This window comes from Microcaecilia unicolor, chromosome 8, assembly GCF_901765095.1.
Source record: "Microcaecilia unicolor chromosome 8, aMicUni1.1, whole genome shotgun sequence".
Classification (NCBI taxonomy): domain Eukaryota; kingdom Metazoa; phylum Chordata; class Amphibia; order Gymnophiona; family Siphonopidae; genus Microcaecilia; species Microcaecilia unicolor.
In genome coordinates, this window is record NC_044038.1 from 3,182,345 (window position 1) to 3,198,242 (window position 15,898).

Below are 15,898 nucleotides of genomic sequence, written 5' to 3' on the forward strand. Positions count from 1 at the left end.
GTAAAGAAAGAAACGACAGGTCTTGGCAATCTGCTGGATATGAGCAGAGAAGGAGAGAGAAGAGTCAAAGATGACTCCAAGGTTTCGAGCTGAGGAGACAGGGAGAATGAGAGAGCCATCAACAGAAATAGAAAACGGGGGGAGCGGAGAGGTGGGTTTGGGGGGGAAAATGAGAAGCTCGGTTTTGATCATATTTAATTTCAGCTTGTCCACCAGGAACTAAGTACATAAGTATTGCCGTACTGGGAAAGACCAAAGGTCCATCAAGCCCAGCATCCTGTTTCCAACAGTGGCCAATCCAGGTCACAAATACCTGGCAAGATCCCAAAAAGTACAAAACATTTTATACTACTTATCCCAGAAATAGTGGATTTTCTGCAAGTCCATTTAATAATGGTCTATGGACTTTTCCTTTAGGAAGCCGTCCAAACCTTTTTTAAACTCCGCTAAGCTAACCGCCTTTATCACATTCTCTAGTAACAAATTTAATTTACACGTTGAGTGAAGAAAAAATGTATTTGATTCGTTTTAAATTTACTACATTGTAGCTTCATCGCATGCCCCCTAGTCCTAGTATTTTTGGAAAACGTAAACAGAGGCTTCACATCTACCAGTTCAACTCCACTCATTATTTTATAGACCTCTATCATATCTCCCCTCAGCTGCCTTTCCTCCAAGCTGAAGAGTCCTAGCTGCTTTAGCCTTTCCTCATAGGGAAGTCGTCCCATCCCCTTTATCATTTCGTCGCCCTTCTCTGTACCTTTTCTAATTCCACTATATCTTTTTTGAGATGCAGCGACCAGAATTGAAGACAATATTCGAGGTGCGGTCACACCATGGGGCTGAACCAGGTTTGTATACCACAGTTTCCTGGGTCAGACTGGGGCAATCAGAATTATCAGCCCTTGGTGAAGAAGGATCCTGCAGAATACCCTATCATCAGACACAGAGGACAGATTTAAAGGTGATCTGACTCCAGCCCAGGCTAGAGGAGAGCGTCTAGACCCTATGAACCAAATTCTTCTTCTGCTAAAAAAAATCTGGTGATTCTGGCATTGTGACGAGAAGCCATAAGATCCAAAATTACGGTTTCCCACTTCTGAAAGACAAGCTGGAAGGCTTCCGGCAACAGCTCCTATTCCCCCAGGTCCACGGAGATCCTACAGAGGCAGTCCGCTTCAACATTCAACATTTCCACAATGTGGGCTACCAAGATCTGTTGCAAATGGGCTTCTGCCAAACGAATGAGATGGCGAACCTCTGTCGATACAGGGGCACTGCAACTGCCTCCTTGCCAGTGTATGTAAGCCACCGTCATTATGCTATCTGAGAGAACGAGGACAGGCTTGCTCTGTAAAATGGCCGAAAGGTCAAAAAAGCCTTGCAGACTGCTCTGAGCAGCAGATGGTTGATGGGCCACAACAACTCTACTTCATTCCACAAACCTTGAGTTTTGTGTTGTTGACAGTGCGCCCCCCCCCCCCCCCCCCCCCCCCCCAAAAAAAAAAAACCCACATCCTTGCAGACCACCACGATCCAGGATGGAGATTGCTGGATTGACATACTGCTCTTTGCCTGAGAAATCTACAAAAGCCGGAGGTCATGGTCCTGAGTCACCAGTGACTACCGGCACAATAGAGATTGCTGAAGTAGACGCATGTGAGCCCTGGCCCATGGCACAACATCCAACTTAGCTGCTATGGAGCCTAACACCTGGACACAATCCCATGTGTGAGGCATAGGCGCCGACTCCGTGGGTGCTTGAGCACCCCCAATATTTTGACCCGGCGGAGGTCCCCTTCCCAGCCAGCCTGACTTGCCCGGTGCCCGCCCTCTTCTCCCTCAACAGTCCTCCACTCTCGCCTTCCCTTCTCTCTCAGCTCTGGTCCTGCCCTCATTTCCTGTTTCCGCAAGGGAGGGACCAGAGCTGAGAGAGAAGGGAAGGCTGAAGCACAGAGCCTGCTTGCCTTTCACTGCTGCCGCTGGGCCCCCGAGGTAAGAGGAGTTTTAAATTCTGGGCGGCACGCAGGAAGGCGAGGGCGGAGGACTGTTGTGGGAGAAGAGGTCAGGTTGGGGTTGGGACTGGCACTCGGAGGGGGAAGAGGAGGAGGAGGGGGAGGGGGGAATGCACCACCTGTAAAAAAAAAAAAAATTTTCAGCACCCCCCCCCCCCCCCAATCATTTTGAAAAGTTGGCTCCTATGGTGTGAGGACTCAGGGTTTGCAGCAAAAGACAAATGTGAGTCTGCAGTTTGATCCTTCTTTGATCCAGTAAAACCACCTTGCCCTGAACACTGTCAAAATGAATTCCTAGGTATTTCAGGACTTGTGTGGGTACCAGGTGACTATTGGGAATGTTAAGTACCCAACCCAGATATAGCAAGACAAAAATTACCCAGGTAGTGGTCGATGACTTTTCTAAACCAAAAAAGCACTGATCAGTCAGTTGTCCAGATAGGGATGCACTCAGATGCCTTCCTTCCTCATAAATCCCACTACTACTATCATAGCCTTTGAAAAGGTCCTGGGAGTTGTAGCAAGGCCGAAGGGCTTTGCCTGGAACTTAAAGCGCTGACCCAAAATCGCAAACCGAAGGAATGCTGATGAAGCGGTCAAATGGGAATGTGCAATATGCCTTCGAGATCCATCAACGTGAGATACTCTCCAGGTTGAACCACCAACATAACAGAGAACAAGGTCTCCTTGTGGAAATGTCGGATCTTTAGAAAACTGTTTACCTTTCTGAGGTCAAGAACAGGGCAATAAGCCCCTCCATTCTTTGGTACCACATATTAAATGGAGCAAAACAAAGTTACTTACCTGTAGCAGGTGTTCTCCGAGGACAGTAGACATGTATTCTCACATGTGAGTGACGACATCCACGGAGCCCAGCTGGACACTGTCATTTTTTACTTTGAGCCAGTGCCCCCACTTTGCATGCACGAGTATCGATGCTGAGGTGGTATGAGGCACCTCCTCGTGACTCTCTCCAATATATCTACAGGCTGGGCTGAAACTAGCACAGGCACCCTGTAAGACTGAATAGATTGCGTATGCAGTAGCCCTAAGAAATCCTCTTTGATGTCCTCCTGTAGAGTAGGCATCAGTTCTGGCTGAGACAGAGATGTGGAGACAGCCTGAGTTATAGTCTGTGCAGGCGTAGATCTTGAGGACCTCGAAAGTTCTCGATGAGACATAAATTGTAAAGAAGGAGAGTGGTCACTGTGGCATGGATGCTTCCTGTGCATCGGGGAATGTCAATGCAGGGGAGGTGTTGGCAGAGTGTCTGAAGGGAGAACGAAGGTGATGCTTCTTTTTATGCTACAGGTCCCTTGATGAACGCAGTACCAACAAAGAGGATGCAGAGTTCTTACACAGTCATGGTACAAGTCTAATGGAAGATATCCTCGATGTTGTGTCAGTGCATCCATTGTCAATGCCGACGCAGGTTCTGCATCCAGTGCAGAATCCCCTACCATGCTTGATGCCGACATAGAACCAAAAAGTGACCCACACCAGTTATGGGGGTCGGTGAATGAAATGGTCCTATTACACTTGTTAAAAGCCACTTGGCACCCTCAATGACATGGAGGGAAAAACAACAGATGCAAAGTTTGGCATGCTGAGAAGAAATTAGAAACCCAGCCTCTCTGCTCTGTGGAAAACACTAGACTGCTGGTCCTGCTCTTGAGCTTCAGGCAGGAAGGCACCCGCACATGCGTGGTGGAGGCACTGCCTCAAAGTTTTAAAGTGACAGTGCACTATGGCAGTGTCTGCACCGGGCTCCGTGGATGACATCACCCACATTGAGAATAAGTACATAAGTAATGCCACACTTGGAAAAGACCAAGGGTCCATCGAGCCCAGCATCCTGTCCTGTCCTCGGAGAATGGCTTTGACCATGTTCATGAGAGGGAACTGGAATCACTGCTCAAATTTTCTTTAAGAAGTGGAGAGAACTACTGCTTGCTTGCACGAGAGGCTGGGGAGGATCTGGAACCTTAATTGGAAGATTGCTTGACGAATGAAAGGACTGCTTCTGTTGAAATCTAGGTTTCTGAAAAGAAGATGATCTACCAGGCCAATACAGGTTGGAATCCTTAACTCGGGAATGAACTTGAGTAGATCTAAAAGAGCACCCTAGGTGTGTCCTCAGGCAAATGCTGAGTTTTAGAGTCACCAAGATCCTTGACCAGCTTCTCTAGATCCTCTTCAAAAAGCAGCTTTCCCTTAAAGGGGAGTTTTGTAAAGCGTTGCTTGGAGGCAGAATCTGCAGACCAGTGTATCAGCCACAATAAACACTGAGCCGTCACTGCTAATACCATCTGTTTGGCAGATTTGCAGATAAGATCATAGAAGGAGTCTGCAAGGTAAGCTAGGCCTGTTTCCATGTTAGGAAATTCAACGGATAGTTGCAGGGAGACCTTAGGAAATTGGAAGACTGGGCCTACAAATGGCAGATGAAACTGTGGACAAATGCAAAGTGATGCACATTGAGAAGAATAATCCAAATCATGGTTACCTGATGCTAGGGTCCAACTTGAGAGTCAACACCCAACAAAAAGATCTAAGTGTCGTTGTAGACATACACTGAAATCTTCTGCCCAGTGAGCAGCGGCAGCCAAAAAAAGCAAACAGAACACTAGGAATTATTAGAAACGGGACGGTGAATGAGACCAAGAATACTATAATGCCTCTGTATTGTTTCATGGTGCGACTTCGCCTTGAGTACTGCTTTCAATTCTGGTCGCTGTTATCTCAAAAAAGATATAGCAGAATTAGAAAAGGTTCAAAGAAGAGCGACCAAAATGATAAAGGGGATAGAACTCCTCTGAGGAAAGGCTAAAGAGGTTAGGGTGCTGCAGCTTGGAAATGAGCTGGCTGAGGGAAGATATAATTGAGGTCTACAAAATCTTGAGTGGTGTAGAATGAGAAGTGAATCAATTTTTCACTCTTTTAAAAAGTACAAAGACTAGGGGACACTCAATGATGTTACATGGAAATACCTATAAAACAAATAGGAGGAAATATTTTTTTACTCAACGAATAGTTAAGCTCTGAAACTCTTTGCCGAAGGATGTGGTAATCAGCATTTAACCTATCTGGGTTTAAAAAGGACAAGTTCCTGGAGGAAATGTCCATAGTCTGCTATTGAGATAGACATGGGGAAGCCACTGCTTGCCCTGGGATTGGTAGCATGGAGTGTTGCTACTACTATTTAGGCTTCTGCCAGGTATGTGTGACCTGGATTGGCCACTGTTGGGACCAGAATTCAGGTGCACTCCCAGTGTCGAAAGGTGCCCTGGCAGCCATCAAGGTCGATGTCAACAGACCAAACTTAGAGAAACCAAAAAGTTCCCTCTGGCAGGCCTGACATGCTTTCTGTGTTCTTTCCTGCATTTTTAAACAGAGAACACAGTTAGATCCATCATAGTCAGCCCCCAAGAACCCCACACACCAGCTGACTGGATCAGTGCTAGATATTACACAATTGCATCTCTTGAAGCCACTGGGAGTCCTCTGGGGCATGTCAGAAAGAACAGTGGGTAAATCAAAAGGCTCACTGGTGAGGCCAAAAAAGGGCTTACCTCAAATTGAGCTCGGTGCTCCAGCCTAAGAGTGCCCCAGGAGCCGCAAAAAAAGAAGGAAACATAAGAGCCGAAAACACTACAGAAATTAGAGGGTAAAGGAATATTGTGAAAAAGTAATAAAATAAAAATAACCACAGAGTAAGGCACAAACATAAAGTAAAAAAAAAAATCGACGAGTAGATTGAGATGTGACCTTCTAGCTCCGTGGAAAAAACTAGACTGAGGATCCCGTGCACACACATCAGGTGGGAATGTACTCAAGCATGTGCGATGGGACAGCTGCCAAAAGTCTCTTAAAGTAATAAGAACAACGCTGGGTAGCGTCCACACCGGACTCCATCAGGATGACGCCACCTAGATTTAAGGGTACAACTGCCCTGCTTATCCTTGGAGAATGTTCTGAGTTTACTCCAGTGCATGCTGGGACGTGTAGTCTTACTGTTCTTAGGGAATGCAATGAGGAAATCAGAACTACAAGTCCCTACATGCAACAGGGTAAACCCAGGACTAGATCGACACCGTCCTCCGAATCTGGATCCAGTTGGCAGCCTCAGTATAACTCTTAAATCTTCATCTAGCTTTTAAATGACTGTAGCAGCCCAGTGCGCGTACACTGCATAGAATCAGAGCTGTACTGCCGCCCAGCTTTAAAAAGCAATAAAATTAAGGAGGTGAAAATCTGTGCACTTTACTTTATCCATGACTGCATTCTGAAAGCAGTGTGGTAGCCATGTTAGTCCATTTTAAAAGTTAATACAAGCAAAAATGGAAAATAAGGTGATACTTTCTTATTGAACTAACTTAACCCCCTTTTAGGCCAGCTCTCGGAGGCCAGAGACCTCATGCCTCAGAAGAGTCTGGACCTGAGGAAGTAGTTTCTGGCCTCTGAAAGCAAGTCAAAAATGTATTCAGTTAGTCCAATTAAAAAAACAAAAATGGAAAAGAAGCAATGAGTTATCTATCAACTGTGCAGTCATGTTAAGCCCAGACTTTATTCCACAGTCCCAAACATGAAGACACACTTACAGACTCGTCCTCTTCCTCGTGGAGTGAGAATGTGGAGCGCAAGGACATGTTTGACTCTGAATGCATCGAGCGTATAGAGATGGCTGAGTCAGAGCGTCGGGGAGTGTTGATAGGAGGCTAGAAGGGAAGAAAGGGTTAAAGATGGAGCTTTAACGAGAACTTGAGCGAGATAAGCAACCTCAAAAATACAGTGAACTTCTGAAAACGTCCTTATCTTTATATTTTGAAAAAATGTTAACAAATCTGTTCCTCCCCACTTTATGCCTTGCAATTCTATGAGACATGGCATGCACATGCATAGACAGCACCCCTCCCCCAACACTATCAGAAGCAAAGGTTTCATTAAGCGTAAGGATCAGTCAATTTGAAATGAAGTCACACTGAAGCACCAACCAAACTCTATCAGAGCTCAGAAGAGGTAATCACATGTGAGAAAAAGAGAAGGTGGGCGATTGATTCACTCCCAGGTACTTGGTCATCTTTACACAGCCACTTGCCAAGTTTCTCTATGGAAATGTGGACACTTCCTGCTATTGAATTCTACGAGAGCTCCACTTGGCCATTTCCTGTTTTGGCAGGGGAGCGAAGGATGCAGGACAGGTCCAAGTGAGAAAGCAAAACAGCAATACTGCAGCCTGCTGCCACAGACAGCATGTCTGCAGCTGGCTTTCAAAGCATTTCCAATTTAAATAGGAAGTACTCCCGCGTCTTGCTGATTTAAGGTAAGTTTATTTAGTTTCTTATAAGAACATAAGAAAAGCCGTGCTGAATCAGTCCGAGGTCCATCGAGCCCAGCAAGAGCCTTTCATAAATCTCCAACACGATTTCAACTAAATGAAGTGCTTAAGACCAGCGACAGCAAGGCTAAGACAAAGGGTGCGGAGAGGGAGAATGGGTGAGGGGGTGGAGTCATTATCTTTCACTGATTGGAGACTGTACTTTATGTATTTATTACTTATTAAAAAGCTTATATTCCACACAATCCAAACGTTCTAGGCAGATCACAAATCAAACATTCAAAATACATAAAATACATAATACTACAAACAAAAACAAAACATTTTAAAACAATGTAAAAACATCTCCTCTGCTACATGAGACAGTAGATTTGTTTGCCCAATGGGTAACCACTCACTGGGCATTTGGAAGTACAGCTGTCAGGACTCACTGTATAGCTTTAACTGCGGTTGGCCCCAATGACCACCTGGATTTCCTAAGGATAAGCCGGTACTGAGCATTATCACAGAGCTGACTTGAAAAACATTAGATTTCACACTGGCTTGCCACCAGTAAAGACCTCTTAATTACAAGAAGTGCACTGGAGGGCTGTTCATATACCCTATCTGTGAAAAAGAGGGATTTGTGCTGTTCAGAGATGCAAATGAAAAGGACAAAGTTGCTATGGCAGACTGTGGAACAGTGCAAACTGCAGCTCCTGTATAAAGCTTTGTGTGAGAGGTAATCAGCTGTCATTACCTAGAATTAAGTAAAATGCTTTGTCGTTTATTAACGGTTTGCGCATGTTATCTGCTGCAAGGTTCATAGGAATAAAACAGACCTGATGGAACGCGTTACCCGTTAGTAAAGGACCACCATATAAAAACTGTAAGGTATACAGGTGGACTTCTCCAGGCAGAGGAGGCCTCTGGGAACTGTCTGTTTCTATATAGCATAAACTTCACCCTGGAGTGACTCAAACAACTATAGATCAGAATAAAACTTCAAAAAGAAAAAGGTATCTTTCTGCTCTGAGTCATAAAATAAGATATATCCAATTTTGTATCCTGTATTTTTCTCCATGCAATTGAACAGAGTTCGGTTATTTTTTTCCCCAATTATAAGACAGGTTCCATACTTCCCACATACAAAATTAGCGCATTGTTGGAATCTAAGTTATCAATTTCACTTTGAAAATACCCAAGGAAAAAAGTGCCCAAAGATACATTCACTTCCTTTTTTTGCAAGATCTTCTTTCAATTAACACACAAACACATTTAGTCCCATGCAAGACTAACACACACAAATATTAAATCACATGCAAGACTAATACACGCAGAAATTTACTCACATGCGGGACTAACACACACACATATTAATTCACATGTAAGATTAATTATTTGACTGATTCTTGATGTACACCACCTTGAGTGAATTCTTTCACAAAGGTGGTAAATAAATCCTAATAAATAAATCATACGCGCAGACTAACATACCCCTAAGGAAGAAGGAATTAGCGAAGTGGACAGCTCCATAGAGCCTAGTGAGCCTTGAAAAGATGTCTTTTCAATTTCAAAAAATATATGTGAGTGCTTTTTGAAGAAATAGGAATTGGACAATGAAAGGTATGGGGGGTTTTGTAGGCCAGTGATGGTGGTCTTCTTGTGAGACTTTCTAATGCGCCTAAATTAAGGCCACTAAAGCCACTGAGGTCTTTTTCCCCAAAGAAAAAATAATAAAAATTAAAACATTTTTATAGGGGGAACGTTAGGATTTAGTTATTTTCGTTGCATGGTGGTAAAATAACAGAAGCCCACATTGGTACGTTCCCTTCTTCATTTTCCCCCCACAGTACAGATGTCTGTACCTTGACTATTTTCAGGATACGTAACGATATGAATCACCATCAGTCTCAGGTATTTCTTGCTGCAGGGTGTTATGGGAATGTTCTTTCAGTCCTAAGTCCTTCATAAGCTGAATTTTCAGTATCACTGGATCATCATCATCTCTTCCCTCTCAAATCTCCAAAATATTCTCAGGTTTTTTTTTTTTACTACACCTGATACTACTGGTATCTTCAAAGACCCTTTTCAGTTCAGAAATTATTTTCACTTTGTCCTGCAGCAGCGTCGCAGACTCCCTAGCAAGGAAATTGTTTTGTCCAAACCATTCACTCCTGTGACATCAAGGAAATTGCGCTGTTGTTTCTTTTTTTTAGTTGCATAACTTCTCAGTACCTGTAAGGATTCCGGTTGCTTTATGACATTCTAACAGCTCTTTCCAGTGCTCATCCAAGCCCCTGTTCTTGCCCTAGCACTTTTCTTGGGCGACATAGTGCAATATGAACTTGCAGGCTTCACTGTTTTCAGCAGCTCTCACATGCTCTTCAGAAAGTAGCTGCCCCCTTAAACTGGAACTATGCTGTTCTTTCACAGAAATTAGGTTAAAATTTCCACAATGCATCAACCAAGTGCAAATCACATAAGGCATAGAAGCTCTTGTCATTTATAGGACCCCTGTATTGCAGTGCCAAGATCTCGATGTACAGGATCTCTGCCAACGCACTACAGCACCCTCAGATATTTCAGTATTACCCCCGCCCCACACACCTACAGCTCTGCCAGTGCACCTCTCAGCCCTGTACCAGCTCACTCCTACCCTGCAGCAACCTTGAAAGTTCCTGTCCCAAGCCTGAACAGAATCACCAATAAGGATCTCACATAAGACTCTGAAATAAAAAGAAGCCTCTTTAGCTAATTACTTCCCATCACAACACTGCACTCTGGACACATACCATGACATCATCCTCGTCCCTGGGGGAGTAGGTGAGTGTACTTGATGAGGAGGGAGTTCTGCGATGCTGTTTAAATGTGTTCGTCCCATCAGCTGAAAAAGAAAAAAAAAGTGTATATTAAACATACATTGAAGAGCAAGTAATGAACTTTATCACACTACTAATTAAACCCTTTGCTCTAGGAGCTGTGAAATGGGAACAGAAGCCTCAACTACCCCAAGGTTCAATAGCCCTGAAATTCCTGGCAACGTCTTACTACAGGAGCTAAAAGACCACAACAGTCCCACGGAATAGACAGAGTCAAAAACAAGGAGTGGGAACTGGATCAGGCTTTTCAAAACAGACCACGGACTCACAATGTAATTCTATATTGTGTGTCCGTGGTCTGTTTCGAAGAGCCTGATCCAGTTCCCACTCCTTGTTTTTGACTCTGTCTACAGGAGCTTCCACGTTCCCTCAGTGATACAATGTTTATTTATTTTATTCATTGGGATTTACTAACTGGCTTTACGAAGAGATTCACCGAAGGTGGTGTACAACAGGTGAGTTTTTAACATAAAACTTACAATAGTAAAATAACCAAGAAAAGAACATAAATACAATAAATAAGTTAAACTTGAAAACCTTTTCAACCTAATGACGACACCCCTGGCCAAATCGTTATCCAATCAAGGCCTTAACCCACACATATATGCAGATGACGTTACGATTTACATCCCGTTCAAACATGATTTAAAGGAAATTACTAATGACATCAACCACAGCTTCCAAATCATGCATTCATGGACGGATGCATTTCAATTAAAACGTAATGCAGAAAAAAACACAATGTCTTATACTTTCATCACAACGTAATGCAAGTAAATTCACCACTATAACCACACCAAACTTTTCCCTTCCAGTTTCAGACTCCCTAAAAATTCTTGGCATTACCATTGATCGAAATCTTATACTTGAAAAGCCATGTGAAGAATACAACAAGGAAGATGTTCCATTCAATGTGGAAACTCAAAAGAGTAAAATCTTTCTTCCCAGGGGGTATCTTTCGCAACCTGGTACAATCAATGGTGCTAAGTCATCTAGACTACTGCAATGCACTTTTTGCTGGCTGTAAAGAACAAATCATCAAGAAACTGAGGTCTTCCAAAAGGTGGAATTACAGAATGGTGTCACCGACTAAAGAAAAGAAAATTATCCGGTAAGACAATGTCTTCTTTCTTAGCGTCATCTCCACTGTTCTGCACAAATAGGATGTATCAAAGCAGTCTATTGGGTGAAGGAAGACAAGCCCCCCCCCCCCAAATGACAGCTCTGTCAAAGTCTGAGCAAACTCTAGCCAACATGTCCAATCTGCAGTGCTTAGCAAAAGAATGGAGCAATGACTAAAGTCGCCGCCCTGAGTCTCCAATTAGGCAGCGGACTGAACCCTAGTAGAGTGTGGCCATCAGCCCTTGAGGCACCGGATGATTCTTGCTGATGTAGGCAGACTGAATAGCCGCCTTGATCCACCTTGCAGGGCCATGGAAAGCACAAAGAGGTGGACAGAGATGAAATTATTCATCTCCCTCACCTGTTACTGGAACAACATCCTCTGGACATCTAGCTCAGGATTTCCCCACTTTTTCAAGCCAAATACCTCCTAAGTGTAACAAGCTTCAACCGAGTACACCTCCCCCCCGCCATACCCTTTTAACGTTGTCTTAGAAAGGCTACTGGCAGCAATTCACAAAACGCTGCCTGTGTCGACATCAAAGCCTTCTGAGAAAAATAAAGAGTCATTGGATAGGAGACAAGGTTCTGGTGCGTATTAGGAATTGGTTATTGGACAGAAAGCAGAGGGTAGGGTCAAATGGCCATTTCTCTCAATGGAGAATGGTGAACAGTACAGTGCCACAGGGATCTGTACTAGGACCGGTACTATTTAACATATTTATAAATGATATGGAAATCAGAATGACGAGTGAGGTGATTAAATTTGCAGATGATACAAAACTATTCAAGTTACACTCGAGCGGACTGTGAAATATTGCAGGAAGACTTTGGGAAATTGGAAGACTGGGCATCCAAATGGCATCCAATGTGGACAAATGCAAGGTGATGCACATTGGAAAGAATAATCTGAATCACAGCTACCTGATGCTAGGGTCCACCTTGGGGGTCAGTACTCAAGAAAAAGGTCTAGGTGTTGTTGCACTTACCCTTGGTGATAGTTGTAACAGCAGAGTACGCAGGACCAAATGTGGTTTCCATCCTAGTCTGTAACAGACAAAGCATATCATCTTAGCCTGTGTGTATTTACTTTTCATTTCATTTAATTGTTCAACTTTGTAATAAATAAAAAAAAATTCATAAAATCAGTTTTCTGTTTTTGGAGCATCTATGTACTGAACAGGCAATAAATCATGTTAAGTAAGAAAAGTCCCGTTTTCCAACCCAAAATTAAATCATTTCTTAAAACAGTTGATGATTAAAAGCACAAATGCCTTGCATTGTATCTAGTTATACAGACAGAGAGAACCTGAATTTATTTATTTCACATGCATGGACATCAAGCAGAGAATGCAGTGAATGATCCCCACAGCACAGAAAGATGCTGGTGCTGGGGGCTCAGCCTTGTGTGAATAAGAAGACGGCTTGATGGCACAGTTCCTGCTTTGACAAGTTCTGTCCCTTGGTATCTTACATAGTAACATAGTAGATGACGGCAGAAAAAGACCTGCACGGTCCATCCAGTTTGCCCAACAAGATAAACTCATACGTGCTACTTTTTGTGTATACCTTACCTTGATTTGTACCTGTTTTTTTCAGGGCACAGACCGTATAAGTCTGCCCAGCACTATCCCCGCCTCCCAACCACCAGCCCCGCCTCCCGATCTTACGACCAACATACGACGTAACAGTTATTTGGCCCATTACATCAATCCGACTAAACATCTGAGAAGCCTCGGGTAGGCCTCTGGAATAGTGAGAAGGACTAATGGAAAGAAAATGATCTCCTTCTATTACGTAGCTTCCCACTATTGTATCTTGAGCCCCTTTCTGTACTGGTGGCAGAGGCTGAGAAGAAAGGGAAAGGGAAATGGGACTTATATACCGCCTTTCTGTGGTTTTTCCAACTACATTCAAAGTGGTTTACATATTATATACAGGTACTTATTTGTACCTGGGCAATGGAGGGTTAAGTGACTTGCCCAGAGTCACAAGGAGCTGCAATGGGAATTGAACCCAGTTCCCCAGGATCAAAGTCAGCTAGGCTACTCCTCCACTCCTTACTCTTGGGGATTCTGGAATCTTGCTATTCTTTGGGATTCTACATGGAATGTTGCTACTCTTTGAGATTGTGCCTGGAACCTTGTTAATGGGACTTGATATTCTGCCTTTCTGAGGTTTTTGCAACTACATTCAAAGCGGTTTACATATATTCAGGTACTTATTTTGTACCAGGGGCAATGGAGGGTTAAGTGACTTGCCCAGAGTCACAAGGAGCTGCAGTGAGAATCGAACCCAGTTCCCCAGGATCAGAGTCCACGTTACTAACCACTAGGCTACTCCTCCACGAAGAGACAGCTGAGGGGAGATATGATAGAGGTCTATAAAATACATTTAGATTCATTAAAGCTTATCCTTCCCAGACCTGAGTGGTTTATAATACATATCGCAGAAAAATAAAAAAAAAGAACTGCATAACATGACAGGACAGTCCTGCTACATGCACAGAAGAATCATATCCAATCCTATAATAGCAGAGAAGGCCTTCTAATCGCTCTACCCCCTGAACGGTACATTAAAAGCTAGCCTAAAGAAATGAGTTTTCAACAAAATTAGCCCCCCCTCGGATTTCTCTAGGCAAATCATTCCAAAGAGCAGGGACCAGCCAAAAGAACCCTTGTGAATGCCCAGTGGGGAGGGGTCGTCTTGTAATGACATCACCGAGTCGAGTGGAACGGGTAGACGTGAATTGCTTGTTTACTCTTTCCAAAAATAACAGGTACTAGGTGGTACGCAATGAAGCTACTAAGTAGTAAAGTTTAAAGAAAATAGAGAAAACATTTCTTAACTCAACGTGAAATTAATATCTGAAATTGGTTGCCAGAGAAATGTGTTAAAACAGCAGGGTTTTTAAAAGGTTTGTATAATTTCCTAAAAGAAAAGTCATCATTAAGATGGACTTGGGAAAATCCACTGCTTATTTCTAGGACAAGCAGCATAAAATCTGTTTTACTCTTTTGAGATCTTGCCAGGTACTTGTGGCCTGGATTGGTCACTGTTAGAAACCGACCTTTGGTCTGTCTTAACACTTACGTTCTTCATGTTTGTATGACAAAGAAACCCTATGAGGACTGGTAACTCTATTCAACTCTCTTACCCCATTAATATTTTCAGCAGGATTGCCGTTTGCTGCTCCACTGGAGAAACGATTGTAGCGTGGATTCTTATTTCCGCTCATAATCTAAGTCAACATTTATTTTTCCAATGATGACACCTTTGAGAAGAAATATTCATTTTAAATAGAAAAACAAAAGAGAATTCTACTTTAATACACTTTAATGCCTCTACAACAAAATTTTTGCATGTTACGTACCAACTATCCAGCAGAGAATGGCTGGTGTCAGGTGAAACTGAAAGAAAAAAGTGAGATGCTCAGAAGTTGATACTATCATTTTAACTAAACAGCTCTGCGCTATTCTATGCTTGAATACAGACGCACTGCTACATTTTCTCCACAGAGATATATACTGACAATAAGTTAACAGGTGTGTGTTTTACTTAGCTGCAGAACTGGTATAGCACAGGCAACAACAGTGCAGCATCACGCTTACCCAGCCACAAAAGGCGTAAGGCAGCGGTGACATCACTTCAAGCTTTCCCCACACAGACCCCACGCCCTGTCCTACCACTAAACACATACAACACAGGCAGCAGAGCAAGCTTCCCTCCTGGTGGTTGGAAGGCGGGGATAGTGCTGGGCAGACTTATAGGGTCTGTGCCAGAGCCGGTGGTGAGAGGCGGGGATAGTGCTGGGCAGACTTATACGGTCTGTGCCAGAGCTGGTGGTGGGAGGTAGGGTTAGTGCTGGGCAGACTTATACGGTCCGTGCCCTGAAAATGGCAGGTACAAATCAAGGTAGGATACTTAGATTGTGAGCCCTCAAGGGACAGAGAAAGTTCCTGCATATAATGTGTACAGCGCTGCGTACATCTAGTAGCGCTATAGAAATGATTAGTAGTAGTAGTAGTAGCAGTATATACACAAAAAGTAGCACATATGAGTTATGTTGTTGGGCAGACTAGATGGACCATGCAGGTCTTTTTCTGCCGTCATCTACTATGTTCCCTTATCCTTTTTGGTCCTGTTTGTCCTGATTTTGATTGTAAGCTCTTTGAGCAGGAACTGTCTTTCTTCCTTGTTTGTGCAGCGCTGCGTACGCCTTGTAGCGCTATAGAAATGCTAAATAGTAGTAGTAGTAGTAGCTATGGCCTCACTTCCTCCAATATATTAAAATATAAAGCTGTCTCCGTAGCCCCCCTCCCCCCCTATTTTAAAGCACTTGCCCCTATAGTGTTTTAACCCTCCTCCCTTCCAAAAAAAAAAACCAACAACACTCCCTGGCCCTCTAGTAGCGCCCCCTCCCACCCTTGTGTCTAATGGCAGCGCCCCTCCTCCACCCCGTACCTTAAACGAGGCAGGAGCGAAGCCCTCTCGCTCCTGCCTCCGCTGCCGTCATCTTCAAAATGGCGGCGCCCTGTCCCGCGCGGTGCATACCGGGATAC

General features: G+C 43.7%; 1 protein-coding gene across 1 annotated transcript in view; it reads right to left on the reverse strand.

Moving 5' to 3' along the window:
• Positions 1-15,872, reverse strand: part of TRAF7 (TNF receptor associated factor 7) — a 66,016-nt gene extending 50,144 nt beyond the window's left edge. The window contains 6 exon segments of the mRNA XM_030211393.1: positions 6,617-6,733; positions 10,128-10,219; positions 12,326-12,383; positions 14,494-14,610; positions 14,710-14,746; positions 15,801-15,872. Of these exon segments, the coding sequence (XP_030067253.1) occupies positions 6,617-6,733; positions 10,128-10,219; positions 12,326-12,383; positions 14,494-14,574 (348 nt within the window). The 5' untranslated portion in view covers positions 14,575-14,610; positions 14,710-14,746; positions 15,801-15,872.
• Between the last annotated feature and the right edge of the window lie 26 nt (positions 15,873-15,898).